This window comes from Hypanus sabinus, chromosome 31 (genome assembly GCF_030144855.1).
Source record: "Hypanus sabinus isolate sHypSab1 chromosome 31, sHypSab1.hap1, whole genome shotgun sequence".
NCBI classification, from domain to species: domain Eukaryota; kingdom Metazoa; phylum Chordata; class Chondrichthyes; order Myliobatiformes; family Dasyatidae; genus Hypanus; species Hypanus sabinus.
Window position 1 is genome coordinate 15331844 of NC_082736.1, and position 15845 is coordinate 15347688.

At 45.3% G+C, this 15845-nt stretch overlaps 1 protein-coding gene across 2 annotated transcripts in view; it reads left to right on the top strand.

Annotated features, from left to right (window-relative positions):
* The window catches only part of LOC132383909 (gastrula zinc finger protein XlCGF8.2DB-like), a 30083-nt gene extending 18989 nt beyond the window's left edge, over positions 1-11094 (top strand). The window contains exons 1-2 of one of the 2 annotated variants that reach the window (XM_059955101.1): positions 8788-9137; positions 9746-11094. In XM_059955101.1, coding sequence (XP_059811084.1) covers positions 10041-10889 — 849 coding nt within the window. In that variant the 5' untranslated portion in view covers positions 8788-9137; positions 9746-10040 and the 3' untranslated portion in view covers positions 10890-11094. Of the gene's footprint in view, positions 1-8787; positions 9138-9745 lie in introns of those variants that run through there. The other variant, XM_059955100.1, reaches the window with a different exon arrangement.
* Positions 11095-15845: the final 4751 nt, after the last annotated feature.

A 15845-nucleotide genomic window follows, 5' to 3' on the forward strand; every position in this document is an offset into this window, starting at 1 on the left:
CCAAGTCCCTCTGCACCTCTGATGTTTGAACCTTCTCCCCATTTAGATAATAGACTGGACTATTGTTCCTTTTATCAATATGCATAATCATACATTTTCCAACACTATATTCCATCTGCCAATTTTTTGCCCACTCTTCCAATTTGTCTAAGCTCTGCTGCAATTGCATCGCTTCCTTAGCAGTACCTACCTCTCCACCTACCTTCATATCATCCACAAACAAAGCCATCAATTCCATTATCTAAATCATTGACAAACAATGTGAAAAGCAGCAGTCTCAATACTGACCCCTGAGGAGCACCACTAGTCACCGGCAGCCAACCCCTTTTATATCCACATGCTGCCTCCAGCCTGTCAGCCATTCTGCTATCTATGCCAGTATATTTCCTGAAATGCCATAGGATTTTATCTTGTTAAGCAGCCTTATGTGTGGCACCTAAATAAATGCCTTCTGAAAATCCAAGTAAATGACATCCACTGCCTCTCCTATGTCCACCCTGCTGGTATTTCCTCGAACTCTAACAGAGTTGTCAGGCAAGATTTCCCTTCACAGAAACCATGCTGACTTGACTTATTCTATCATTAGTCTCCAAGTACCCCAAAACTGTTTTCTTTCTTTTTCCTTCCCTTCTCAAAGAGTGGAGTGGCATTTGCAATCTGCCAGTCCTCCGGGACCATGCCAGAATCAAGTGAATTTTGAAAGATCATGACCAATGCATCCGATATCTCTTCAGCAATCTCTCTCAGGACTCTAGGATGTATTACATCTGGCCCAGGTGACTTATCCACCTTAAAACCTTTGAGTTTGCTTCACACTTTTTCCTTTGTTATAGCAATGGCACTCGCTCCTGCTCCCTGGCACTCATGGACTTCTGGCACACTGCTAGTGTCTTCCACAGTGCAGACAGATGCAAAGTACCCATTAAGTTCATCTGCCATTTCTTTGTCCTCCTTACACCTCATCACCATCATTTTCCAGTGGTCTAACTCTTTACATAACTGAAAAACCTTTTGGCATCCTGCTTTATATTATTGGCTAGTCTGTCCTCATGTTTCATCTTTTCCCTTCTTATATCCATTTTAGTTGCCTTTTGTTGGATTTTAAAAGCTCCCCAATCATCCAACTTCACACTCACTTTTGTTACCTTATATGCCCTGTACTTGGCTTTTATGCAGTCCTTATCTTCCTTTGTTAGCCACGGTTGCCTACCCCTGCCATTTGAGAACAACTTCTTCTGTGGAATGTATCTATCCTGCGCATTGTGAACTTTTTCCAAAAACTTCAGCCATCTCTGCTCTGCCATCATCCCCAACAGTATTCTCTTTCAGTCAACCTGGGCTAGCTCCTCTCTCATGCCTCTGCAATCGCCTTTATTCCATTGCTATGCTGGTACATGTGAATTATGCTTCTCCCTCTCAAATTGCAGTATGAATTCAATTATATTATAGTCACTGCCTCCTAAGGGTTCTGATTCTGTGTCTCCTTCTAAAGATACCTCTTACCAGCAGAGCCACTCCACCGTCTATGCCTTCCTGCCTGTCCTTTTGATGCAAGGTATATTATTTGATGTTAAGCTCCCAGCTATGGCCTTCTTTCAGCCACGACTCATTGAAGCCCGCAATGTCATACTGACCAATCTTTAACTGCGCCACAAGTTCATCCACTTTATTCAGAATGCTATATGCATTTAAATACAACACCTTCAGTCCTGCATTCTCCATCCTTTTGCATTCTGCCTCTGTGGTGTAACTTAACTCTTTGCTCTGTCTGCATTTGTACCCAATCATTGGCTGTATAGCATCAGCTGTGGACCTGTTGCTTCGGTAGGCAAGTTGGAGCGGATCCATTCAGACAGGAGCTGAGATGCTTCAACCCCAGCCTCTCAAAACACTTCATCACTGTGGATGGAAGTGCCTCTGGATGATAGTCATTTAGACTAGTTAACATGCTCTTCTTGAACACCAGTATGAGCAGACGATGGGCCAAATGACCTAATTCTGCTCCGATATCTTATGATTTTATGAAGCCCACTGTCAGTTCCTTGGTCTTACTAACAATGAGTGCAAGATTGTTGCAGCAACACCACTTGACCAGCTTGACCCCCCCCCCCCCACTCCTTCTCGTCACCATCTGAAATTCTGCCAATAATAACAGTTGAGTTGTCAGCAAATTTATAGATGGCATTTAATTTGTGCCTAGTCACACAGTCATGGGTGTCAAGAGAGCGTGAGGAGAGCAGCAGGTTATGCATACAGCTGTGAGGTGTGCCAGTGTTGATTGTCAGCAAGGTAGAGATGTTGTTTCCAATCTGCACAGTTTGTGGTGCCCCGATGTTACAGTCAAACATCCAGTTGCAGAGACCCAGGTTCTGGAGTGTTTCACTCAGACGTGTAGGATCTGTTACGTACCCCGTAACTGGGTGTATTACCAGCAAAGATAGAGGTATCCGTTGGAGTCTGGTACTATTTTCCAAACCGTGTTTATTCGTAAAATATACAAATCAATATCAACAATGCAAATATAGAGATAATACACGTTAGCAATTCTAAACCTAACAGTGAGGGTATAATAATAATCAATAATAAACAAGCTCTATCATTGTCTAGGGGATAATGAATTGTCATATGTGAGTATAAAGTTCAGTTCTGTTCATACAGGCCGAGGTAGTTGTTGGTCAATGTGTTGTAATTGTTGGGGAGAGAGAGAGAGAGAGCGAGCAAACAGTGACAGCCAGTCAAACCTTCCTTTACGATCTTGATCGGTCGATGTGTTGTTGTGGCCATTCAGGTATGACCCCTCTCCCCTTTAGCTAGACCGTTCTTCTATGGTGGACTCGTCACCCAAGCAGGGGTGGACACACACACAAGCCCCCACCGGCCTCGCTATAAACACTGTGAGTTAAAATTGACCGATCCTTCGTTCGGTCTCCGATGCCCCACACTTTTCTTGTGGGTTCCAACACTTAAGCAGTGCTCACTCGTGTGTCTCTTGGTGCGTCTCCTGGTGTGTCTGAGGGCTGTCTCCCCAGACCTCACTTTTCTCCCTACTCAGGGGGTCTCAGGTGTCAATCAGTTTTGAATGGCTTAGTCCATCAAACCAGCCCACTCCAGCTGTCCACTGAGGAATTTTAATGAACAGAATAGTACCAAGTAAACAATCCTTTTCCGAAGCCATGTCTTTCAGGAATCATAATATGGTGGAACAACACGTCGCTTCCTCCCTGTGTTATCTCTGCCTTATCTGAAGCAAATGTTCCAGTCCAAGTATGTTTTTGTTCCATCTCATTCTCTCTCATTAGCAGCCTGGCAATAGTAACGGTTTGTAATTCTCCCAGGGGAGGGGGACCATTTAACCATATAACAATCACAGCACGGAAACAGGCCATCTCGGCCCTCCTAGTCCGTGCTGAACTCTTAATCTCACCTAGTCCCACCCGCACTCAGCCCATAACCCTCCACTCCTTACCTGTCCATATACCTATCCAATTTTAACTTAAATGACACAACTGAACTGGCCTCTACTACTTCTACAGGAAGCTCATTCCACACAGCTATTACTCTCTGAGTAAAGAAATACCCCTTTGTGTTTCCCTTAAACTTCTGCCCCCTAACTCTCAAATCATGTCCTCTCGTTTGAATCTCCCCTACTCTCAATGGAAACAGCCTATTCACGTCAACTCTATCTATTCCTCTCAAAATTTTAAATACCTCGATCAAATCCCCCCTCTACCTTCTACGCTCCAATGAATAGAGACCTAACTTGTTCAACCTTTCTCTGTAACTTAAGTGCTGAAATCCAGGTAACATCCTAGTAAATCGTCTCTGCACTCTCTCTAATTTATTGATATCTTTCCTATAATTCGGTGACCAGAACTGCACACAATATTCTAAATTTGGCCTTACCAATGCCTTGTACAATTTTAACATTACATTCCAACTTCTGTACTCAATGCTTTGATTTATAAAGGCCAGCGTTCCAAAAGCCCTCTTCACCACCCTATCTACATGAGACTCCACCTTCAGGGAACTATGCACTGTTATTCCTAGATCTCTATATTCCTCTGCATTCCTCAAAGCCCTACCATTTACCCTGTATGTTCTATTTGGATTATTCCTGCCAAAATGTAGAACCTCACACTTCTCAGCATTAAACTCCATCTGCCAACGTTCAGCCCCTTCTTCTAACTGGCATAAATCTCCCTGCAAGCTTTGAAAACCCACCTCATTATCCACAACACCTCCTACCTTAGTATCATCAGCATACTTACTAATCCAATTTACCACCCCATCATCCAGATCATTTACGTATATTACAAACAACATTGGGCCCAAAACAGATCCCTGAGGCACCCCGCTAGTCACCGGCCTCCATCCCGATAAACAATTATCCACCACTATTCTCTGGCATCTCCCATTTAGCCACTGTTGAATCCATTTTATTACTCCAGCATTAATACCTAACGACTGAACCTTCTTAACTAACCTTCCATGTGGAACTTTGTCAAAGGCTTTGCTGAAGTCCATATTGACTACATCCACTGCCTTACCCTTGTTAACATTCCTGGTAACTTCTTCAAAAAATTCAATAAGGTTTGTCAAACATGACCTTCCACGTACAAATCCATGCTGGCTACTCCTAATCAGATCACGTCTATCCAGATAATTATTAATACTATCTCTAAGAATACTTTCCATTAATTTACCCACCACTGATGTCAAACTGACAGGTCTGTAATTGCTAGGCTCACTTCTAGAACCCTTTTTAAACAATGGAACCACATGAGCAATACGCCAATCCTCCGGCACAATCCCTGTTTCTAATGACATCTTAAAGATCTCCGTCAGAGCTCCTGCTATTTCTACACAAACTTCCCTCAAGGTCCTGGGGAATATCCTGTTAGAACCCGGAGATTTATCCACTTTTAAATTTCTTAAAAGCGCCAGTACTTCCACCTCTTTAATTGTCATAGGTTCCATAACTTCCTTACTTGTTTCCCACACCTTACACAATTCAATATCCTTCTCCCGAAGAGAAGAAATCATTCAAAATCTCTCCCATCTCCCTCGGCTCCACACATAGCTGACCACTCTGATTCTCTAAGGGGCCAATTTTATCCCTCACTATCCTCTTGCTTTTAATATAACTGTAGAAACCTTTCGGATTTACTTTCACCTTATTTGCCAAACCAACCTCGTATCTTCTTTTAGCTTTTCTAATCTCGTTCTTAAGATTCCTTTTACATTCTTTATATTCCTCGAGCAATTCCTTTACTCCATGCTGCCTACATATATTGTAGACATCCCTCTTTTTCCGAACCAAATTTCTAATATCCCTTGAAAACCATGGTTCTTTCAAACCTTTAACCTTTCCTTTCAACCTAACAGGAACATAAAGATTCTGTACCCTCATAATTTCACCCTTAAATGACCTCCATTTCTCTATTGCATCTTTCCCATAAAACAACTTGACCCAATCCACTCTCTCTAAATCCTTTTGCATCTCCTCAAAGTTAGCCTTTCTGCAATCAAAAATCTCAACTCTAGGTCCTGTCCTGTCCTTCTCCATAATTATATTGAAGCTAATGCTATTGTGATCACTGGACCCGAAGTGCTCCCCAACACATACATCTGTCAGCTGACCTCTCACATTCCCTAACAGGAGATCCAACACTGCCCCATCTCTAGTCGGTACTTCTATGTATTGTTGCAAAAAGCTATCCTGCACACATTTCACAAACTCTAAACCATCCAGCCCTTTTACAGAATGAGCTTCCCAGTCTACGTGTGGAAAATTAAAATCTCCCACAATCACCACCTTGTGTTTACTACAAATATCTACTCTATCTCCTTACACATTTGCTCTTCCAACTCATGCTCCCCATTAGGTGGCCTATAATACACTCCTATCAGTGTTACTACACCCTTCCCATTCCTCAATTCCACCAAATAACCTCCCTAGAGGAGCTCTTTAATCTATCCTTCCAAAGCACTGCCATAAGATTTTCTCGGACAAGCAATGCAACACCTCCTCCTCTGGCCCCTCCTACTCTATCACACCTGAAGCAATTAAATCCAGGAATATTTAGTTGCCAATCACACCCTTCCTGCAACCATGTTTCACTAGTAGCTACAACATCATAATTCCAGGTATCAATCCACTCTTTAAGCTCATCCACCTTTCTTACAATGCTCCTAGCATTAAAATAGATACATTTAAGTTACTCTCCACCCCCTTCTCTCTTTTCATCCCTAACAATGCATTCAAATTTATTATCCTTTTCTTTCTTCTCCCCTACATCTTCAGGCTGAGCGCATCCCTTCTCCATCACCTGCCTTTCCTCCCTCACACACCCTCACAACCTTACACCCTTCTGCCCATTAGAGCTGTTCATCCTTTGTAACAGAACGATGGTGTTAAATGCTGAGCTGTAGTCAATAAATAGCATCCTGATATGAGTATCAGTATTGTTCAGGAGATTCAAGGCCGCGTGAAGACCCAATGAGTTTACCTCCGCTACAGACCTGTTGTGGTGATGGGCAATTTGCAGTGGGTCCAGGTCCTTGCTTAGACATAATTGAGGATGTCTGTGAAGAACACGAATTTCAGGTTGCATATTGTATACATTCTCTGGTGTTATATGGGACAATCGGAGCCTGTCACATTGTGAGGCTCTGTAGAAAGCTTCCATGGGTTTTTTCTGTGTATAGAGGCAGCCATCGGTGACATTTCTAAGACTTTCCACAGCAGTCCATGTGTGTTTGGAGTTGGAGAGAAGGGGAGGGTATTGATCTGTCAGACACTGCGAAGCTCCAGTTCTCTAAGTCCAAGGATTAAGAACTTGGAGCAAAAATATACTTCTGAGTTTATCTGAGATGAGGAGTCTACCTTCCAGTCAGTGCTGCAGGAGAGAAAAGATCAGAATCCTCCCACTAGAGAAAAATCACCTTTGTTTTACCTCTGGGCATTTTCTACCTGTGAGTACTTCTTTTGACCCATTCCTTCTGGGTACATAATGATGTCAAACACCTTTCTCCTGGGGAACAAGTGACCTATAGCTTTCACATTACAGAAGTGCCTCAATTCAAATAGAAACACTGCCGCCTTCCCCTTCATATTCATTGGCATTGCCATCGATGAGTTCACCACCGTTAATCACCTGGGGGGTGGGGGGGGGGGTCAGAGCAATGAGGACGTCTCCAGGATCAGCCATGTAGTATCATATGGGACATCACAACAGTGAAATTATACTACTGGACAGAGACCAATTGATCCACGTCACAGATTGAAGGAACATCTCATTCTGATACAAATAGAAAAACAGAAAGAACTGACTGATTAGTCCAGAGGTCTGAGCTGTGCCTAGTTAGAAGATCAGGGGTTGTCCTCCAAAGTGGGTTGAACCACACGGTAACTGTGTGATATCAGTGATCATCTTGGAGACTAAAATGATCTCATCTGAAATGCTGGCACCACACACAAAATGCTGGAGGAACTCAGCAGGCCAGGCAGCATCGATGGAAAAGACTTAAGCAGTCGATGTTTCAGGCCAAGAGCCTTCATCGGGTCCAGAGAAAATGATGAGAAGTCAGAGCAAGAGGGCTGGGTGGGGGGGTGGGGGTGGGGGTGGTAGGAGGAAACACAAGGTGATGGATGTAGGGGGGGTGAAGTAAAGAGTTGGGAAGTCGATTGTGAAAGGGATACAGGGCTGAAGAAGGGGGAATCTGAAAGGCGAGGGGAGAAGGCCATGGAAGAAAGGGAAAGGGAAGGAGCACCAGAGGGAGGAGATGGGCAGGCAAGGATATAAGGTGAGAGGGAAAAGAGGATGGGAATGGTGCAGTGCGTGGGAACTTTCCAGAAGTTCGTGAAATTGATATTCATCAATTGGGGATGACCCAGACGGAATAAATGGTGTTCTCCACCCTGAATGTGGCTTGATCATGACCGCAGAGGAGGTCATGAACTGACATGTCGGAATGGGAATGGGAAGTGGAATTAAAATGGGTGGCCACTGGGAGATCCAACCTTTTCTGGTGTAAAGAGCATAGATGCACAGTGAAGTGGTCTCCCAATCTATGTTGGGTCTCACTGATGTACAGCAGGCCACACTGGGAGCACAGTATATGACCCCAACAGACTCGCAAGTAAAGTGTCACCTCACCGGAAGATCTGTTTGGGGCTCTGAATGGTAGGGAGGAGTAGGAACAGGTATGGCACTTAATCCGCTTGCAAGGGTAAGTAGCAGGAGCGAGATCATTGGCATGGGAGGAATGAACAAGGGAGTCATGCAGGGAGTGATCCCTGCGGAAAGTGGAAAATGGACAGAGAAAGATGTGCTTGCTGGTGGGAAACCATTGAAGATGGTTGAAGTTATGGAGAATTGTGTGCTGGACACGGAGGCTGGTGGGGTGGTAGATGATGATAAGTGGAACCCTATCCCTGGTGGGGTGGTAGGAAGATGGAGTGAGGGTAAACGTGTGCAAAATGGAAGAGATGCTGGTGAGGGCAATGTCACTGGTGGAGGAAGGAGAGCTCCTTTCTTTAAAGGTGGACATTTCATTAGCTGTGGAATGAAAAAGCCTCACATCCTGAGAGAAGATGTAATGGAGACAGAGGAACTGTGAGAAGGGGATGGCATTTTTACAAGTGACAGGATGGGAAGACGTACAGTCCAGGTGGCTGTGGGAATCAGTGGGTTTATAAAGATAACAGTTCATAAGCTGTCTTGAGAGCTAAACAGAGAGATTGGGAAAGGGGCGGGAGGGATGTGTCAGAAATGGAACAGGTAAATTTGAGGGCAGAGTGGAAGTTGGATGCACAGTTGATGAAATCAATGAGCTCAGCATAGGTGCTGGGGCAGCACCAATCTAGTTGTTGATGTAGCATTGGCTAAAGTTGGGGACTGATCCCGGTGTGGGTTTGAAACATTGGCTTTTCCCCCTAGCTGACAAAAAGGCAGGTATAGCTGAGACCCATGGCTAATGCTTTGTTTTGAAGGATGTGAGAGGAGCCGAAGGAGAAATTAAGGAGTGAGGGCAAGTTCCGCGAGACAGAGGGCAGTGCTGGTGGAGGGAAGCAGGTTGTGTCTGTTGTCTGGAAAGAAGTGGAGAGCTTCAAGGCCCTTCTCATGGGATTGGAGGTATGTACGGACTGGACATCCATGGTAAAAATAAGATTTTCAGGGCATGGAACAAAGTAATTGAAAAGATCCAGAGCAAGTGAAGTGTCAGGGATGTAAGTAGGAAGGGACAGAACTGGGGGGGGTAAAAAAGAGTCAAAGTATGCAGATATAAGTATGGTGGGGCAGGAAGAAACTCTCTGCCTAGTCAGGCAGGTTAATGGATGTTGGGTAGGAGGTGGAAGAGGGAGGTGTGGGGTGCGGGAATTATGAGGTTGGTGGCAGTGGATGGGAGATCCCCAGCGTCAATAAGGACAGTGATGGTGCGGGTGACAATGGTCTGGTGCTCTTTAGTGCGGTCCTGTTCGAGAGGTAAGGTAGAGGAGGTGTCAGGAAGTTGTCGTCTGATCTCAGCAAGGTAGAGGTCAGTCCGCCAGCCTACTACAGCAGCCCCCTGACCACCTGAAATACTGTCCTTCACCCATGATATCTTTTGTAAATATTTTTACAGGTTAGAAATGACAAGTTTGCATGCAGGAATCTCAAAACACAACATGTCTTTGTCCAGATACTTAAAAAATGACCAGATGTTTCCTTTTTAACTCCGATATATCTGTTGTTAATCCTAGGATTTGAAGACGTATCTCAGTTAAATCCATTGGAATCAGGGTGCTGAGAACACACCAGCACTTATTGATCTGTTCCATCAGTGGAAAGTGATTCATTCTGTCATCAAAGCTGAAGATTCACAGCAGTGAGAGGTCAATCACTTGCTCTGTGTGTAGGAAGAGATTCATTCATTAGTCTAATCTGCTGACACGTGAGTGAATTCTTACTTTGGAGAGCTCGTTCCCCTAGCTTAGACTGTGGGGCTGAATCAGCTCGGTCAACCCACCGGCAGATACACCAGTTCACACTGAGGAGATGCTGTTCACCTGCTCAGAATGTGGGAAGGGATTCACTCACTTATCTAACTTACTGAGACACCAGCGAGTTCACACTGGGGAGAGACCGTTCACCTGCTCAGAGTGCGGGAAGGGATTCAGTCGGTCATCTTACCTGAAGGAACATCAGCGAGTTCACACTGGGGAGAGGCCGTTCACCTGCTCTGATTGTGGGAAGGGGTTCACTCAGTTATCTAACTTACAGGCACACCAGCGAGTTCACACCGGGGAGAAACCTTTCACCTGCTCAGAGTGCGGGAAGGGATTCAGTCACTCATCTCACCTGAAGGAACACCAGCGAGTTCACACTGGGGAGAGGCCGTTCACCTGCTCCGACTGTGGAAAGGGATTCACTCACTTATCTAACTTACTGGCTCACCAGCGAGTACACACCGGGGAGAAACCTTTCACCTGCTCACATTGTGGGAAGGGGTTCAGTCGATCATCTCACCTAAAGGAACATCAGCGAGTTCACACTGGAGAGAGGCCGTTCACTTGCTCAGACTGTGGAAAAGGGTTCAGTCACTCATCTCACCTGAAGCAACACCAGCGAGTTCACACTGGGGAGAGGCCATTCACCTGTTCGGACTGCGGGAAGGGATTCAGTCGGTCATCTTACCTGAAACAACATATGCGAGTTCACACTGGGGAGAGGCCGTTCACCTGCTCTGAATGTGGGAAGGGGTTCTCTCAGTCGTGCAGCCTTGTGGCGCACTATCAAGTTCACACTGCGGAGAGGCCGTTCACCTGCTCTGAATGTGGGAAGGGGTTCAATCATTCATCCAATCTCCGGAAGCACTATGGTGTTCACACTGGAGAAAAAGTTTAAATATGCTGTATTCTGATATCCATCACAGTCACTGAATCCAGAGGCTGTTTCAGAAGCGACTGTTGGTGTCAAACTCTGCTCATCATACCCGGTTCTGCACACTGCTTACTGGGAATGAGCGAAGTCTCATCTGCTGATGTTCACATTTAATGGGTCTGGAGTTTAAAATTGGGGATCTGAAACAAATAAATCAGTTCTATTTTAAACTTCTCACAGGTACTCAGTGAATCTACAACACACCTAGTGTACAGTCAAGAGCCAACTCAGCCCAGCTGGTCCCTGCCAGTATTTCTGGTCCTTGACCAGGCTTTTAAAACCTTTCCTGCTGTTCACCTCTCACTGTCGCTGTGGTGATGGGTCACCACTTTATGGGTGAAATGGCTTCCTTCAAATTTCCTGCATGACTTTCTGCAAACTGAAGAAGAAGATGAGCTGACTGCAGTTACGTCTGTCATGATTGTCCCTCATATCTCTGGGCTGAGAAAGAATGACATTGATAGTTAAACACCTTATTCCCTGCTCATTTTCACTTCTTTCAAAGGCTGTGTGTTACACAGTTGGATTATTGGAAGACACCACTGCACTCTCAAGTCTGAAAGAGAATGGGGAGTGTTGTTGGATGTTCAGTGGAGCAGGGTCAGACTGGTCAGCACAGGGCAGAGTTTTGGACTGTGGACAGTGGGAGGAGTAAGAGGGTATGATGAGGAGCAGGGGGCGTGGTAACAAATGACAATGTAGCAACATGTGGAGGCTGATTGAGAGAAAAATAGGGTGATTTGTCTGACACACACCTGTTGACTGTGGAGGCTTGCTGTGTAAAACTGGCTACTGAGTTCCTAAAAAAAAATATTGTATGTATTGGTGCCATTTGGCAGAGGAGAGACGATGCTTGTAAATGCTTTCAATAGCACCATTTTTACCAAGAACTCTCTGAGCTTAAGAATGTACTCTCGTCACAAATCGAGTGTGCAGGTGTTGAGAGTACAAAGTTGTGCTGAAAGATACGTGCATTCAGTGGACAAAAGCTTCAGAAATGGGTGCTGGACATCCCAGGCATAGCTGAGATCTTGATCTGTAAACCTAAGGATTTGGTTCTGGCATGAAAAATATTCTGACAATCAGGCATGAAGAACTTATAATGTATCTTCAAGTTAAGAAGATAAAAAATTATTACCAGTTGACGTGGAACATTAAGATCAGGTGTGATGCCAAGAAGTCGGTACCTAATGGGAACAGTTGAGAAGACCAGGTCCAATTTCCAGTGAATTAAAACGTCAATTAGAACTCACAGGATAAACAAACTCTTTATGTCACCTTTTCTTCCTCATCAACTCACCTTTGTGAGCTCTCATCAGTCACGTCAGGGTCACAGTGATCAGAAAGTCTCCAGGATCAGCTGTGGAAATGCTGTGTGCTCCTGGTAGGGCATTGAGACGTGCCCAGAACTGTTAAACTGTTGGAATGGACCGAAAGATAGGCAAACCATAAACAAATGATGAGCAGGTCCCTTTGCCACCACTCTCCCTGAAAAGTCTCTGGGATGCCTCCTCCTATACCACTCTGGTCTCTGGGACAAATACTTTCCCCCTTGACTTGGCAAAGCACCCTTACCCCCTAACCCATCTCTGAGGTGTCCTGTACACCATTAGCCCCCTCAGTCTCTGTGAAGCTCCTGTTCTGCTCTCTTCACCCCCTTTTCCCTTTCCCGCTGTCTGTGATGCCAACTCCACCTTCTCTGAGTCAACCCCTTCCCCACTGTCCTGTCTATTTCTTAACATCCCTAAGTCTCTGGAATGTCCTTTCCACTGTTTTTGGGACTTCTTGTCCACCTTCCTGCCTCCTGTCTCTGGGTTTCTCCTTTCTAACTAATTCCTCCCCTTCCCTCTTCTCTCATTCTCTGAGATGTACCCAATCCCCGTTGCTCTACCCACTTAATTTCTCTTTGATCTGCCCTGCTTTATCTTCCGGCTAACAGCTCACCCTACCATCTCTGGTTAACCAGTTCACTCGTCATCTTCCCCATGATACACCAGCTTTCCCATTCCCCTCCTCGTGGGAGATCCACTCATCCCTTATCCTATCTCTGTCATGCCCACAATGTGCCCGACCCCTGTCTCTGGGAGCTCCTTTACCCCTATATCTTTCACTGAAACCTGCTCTTCCCATTCACTGGGATACTTCCTACCCCTCTTTCTCCTTCCACCCCTATCTTCCCATCTGCCCCCACTCTGCTCCAAGCCCAAATTTCTCAGATGCCCCTTCACCTCTCCCTCTTCCCCACCCGTCTCTGGAATGAACCCTGCTTCCTGTCTTTGGAACAGCCACCTTTCTCCCCCTCCTTAAATGGTGGTAAGTGAGAGATTAGCTGGGTCAGTGGTGCTGCAAAAAACAACCTTACACTCAACATCACTAAGGCGAAAGACTCGAATGTGGACTTCAGTAAGGGGAATTGAGGGCAAGATACACCAGGACACATTGAGGGATAGTAGTGGAAAGTGTGAACAATTTGATATTCCTCGGTGTCAACATCTCCCAGATCAACAAGCACAATTACAAAGAAATAAACAGAAAGTACACTGCAGATGCTGTGGTCAAATCAACACGTACAAACAAGCTGGTTGAACTCAGCAGGTCGGGCAGCATCTGTTGAAAGGAGCAGTCAACGTATCAGGCCGAGACTCTTCATCAGGACTGAAGAAGGAGGGGAAAGGGACCCAATAAAGAAGGTGGGGGGAGGGGGAAGGTACAGGTGAAAAAACAATCAGAGGAAAGATCAAAGGGTGGGGGAGGAGATAGGCCAGAGAGGTGAAAAAGGAATGTATGGGGAAAGCACTATGGGTTGTAGAAGGCAGAATCATGAGGTGATAGGCAGCTAGAAGAGGAGGCAGAGAGAAAGTGTGATAGGGAGAGGGAGGAAATTACCAGAAATTGGAGAATTCAATGTTCATACCAAGGGGCTGAAGACTACCCAGTCGGTATATGAGGTGTTGCTCCTCCAGCCTGAGTTTGGACTCATCATAGCAGTAGAGGAGGCCATGTATGGACATATCTGAATGAGAATGTGAAGGAGAGTTGAAGTGGGGGGGAACTGGGAGATCCTGTCTGTTCTGGCGGACGGAGCAGAAGTGCTCAACGAAGCGGTCCTCCAATCTGCGTCGGGTCTCGCCGATGTAGAGGAGGCCACACTGGATGCAATAGATTACCCCAACAGACTCACAAGTGAAGTGTTGCCTCACCTGGAAGGACTGTTTGGGGCCCTGAATGGTGGCAGGAGAGGAGGTGTAGGGACAGGTGTAGCACTTACGCTTGAAGGGACCGCTTCGTTGAGCACCTCCACTCCGCCCGCCACAACTGACAGGATCTCCCGGTTGCCACCCACTTCAACTCTCCTTCATATTCCCATTTGGATATGTTCATACTTGGCCTCCTCTACTGCCATGATGAGACCAAACTCAGATTGTTGGAGCAACACCTCATATACCGTCTGGGTAGTCTCCAGCCCCTTGGTATGAACATTGAATTCTCCAACTTCCGGTAGTTCCCTCCCTCTCCTTTCCCCTATCACACTTTCACTCTGCCTCCTCTTCTAGCTGCCTATCACCTCTCTTACGATTCTGCCTTCTTCTACTATCCATAGTGCTTTCCCCTTACATTCTTTCTTCACCTCTCTGGCCTATTCCCTCTCTGCTTCCCTCCCCCACCCCTTGGTCTTTCCTCTGATTGGTTTTTCACTTGCACCTTCCCCCTCCTTCTTTATAGGGCCCCTGCCCCCTCCTTCTTCAGTCCTGACGAAGGGTCTGGGCCCAAAACTTTGACTGCTCCTTTCAACGGATGCTGCCCAACCTGCTGAGTTCATCCAGCTTGTTTGTACGTGACAATTACAAAGAAGGTGGCTATATTTCAATAGGAGTTTGAGAAGACTTGGTATGACTCCCACAAGATGTACTGTGGAGAGCATTCTAACTGTTGTATCACTGTCTGTTATAAAGAGACCATCACACTGCATTGGAAAAAGCTGCAGAAAGTTGTACACTCAGAAAGCTCCAACCAGGGCTCTAACCTCACCAGAATGAAGGACACCATCAAAATGCAGTGCCTCAAGAAGGTGGCAGATTCACATCACCCAGGATATGCTACCATCATGGAGGAGGTACAGGAGCCTGAAGGCACAACACTCAACATTTCAGGAACAGCTTCTTGCTGCTGGAATTCAATTTATAAATGGGCAATCAAACCATGAACACTTAGTATTTTTAGACTTTTCCTCCACCAATATATATATATATATATATATATATATATATACACACACACACACACACACACACACATATACATAAATACACACACATGCACACTCACATACTGTATATATGAAATGTATATTATATATGTGTGAATGTAATTTATAGTTTTTATTACAATGTATTGCATTGTACTGTTGACACAAAACAACAAATTTAATGACATATTAAACCTGATTCTGACTCTGATAATTGACTGTCCCCAGACGGTTTCAATGCTTATCAACTTCCCAAATGCTGTGAAAGGACCTGCCTCCACTACCACCGCAGGCAGTATGAGGGAAAAATCTTCCTCAGATCCCTCTAAACTACTTCCTCCTCTTTTTTAAATCTATGTCCCTGGTATGTCACTTACATGGGTTTCAGTGAGACCATTGGTAAAGTTCAGCATGGTGGGTTTGTGAGGAACCTCAGATCACATGGGATCCAGGGAGAGCTGGCTAATTGGCTTGATTGTGTGAATCAGAAAGTGATGTTGGAAGGCTGTTTCTCGGACTTGAGACCTGTGAGTGCTGGTGTTAGTGTAAGGCCCATTGCTGGTTGTCATCTACATCAATAATTTGGATCAGAATGTGCGAGGGCTGTAAGTAAGTCTGCAGCAAATAAATTGAAACAATTATTTCAATTAAAAGGATTTAAGTATTGTGGCGAC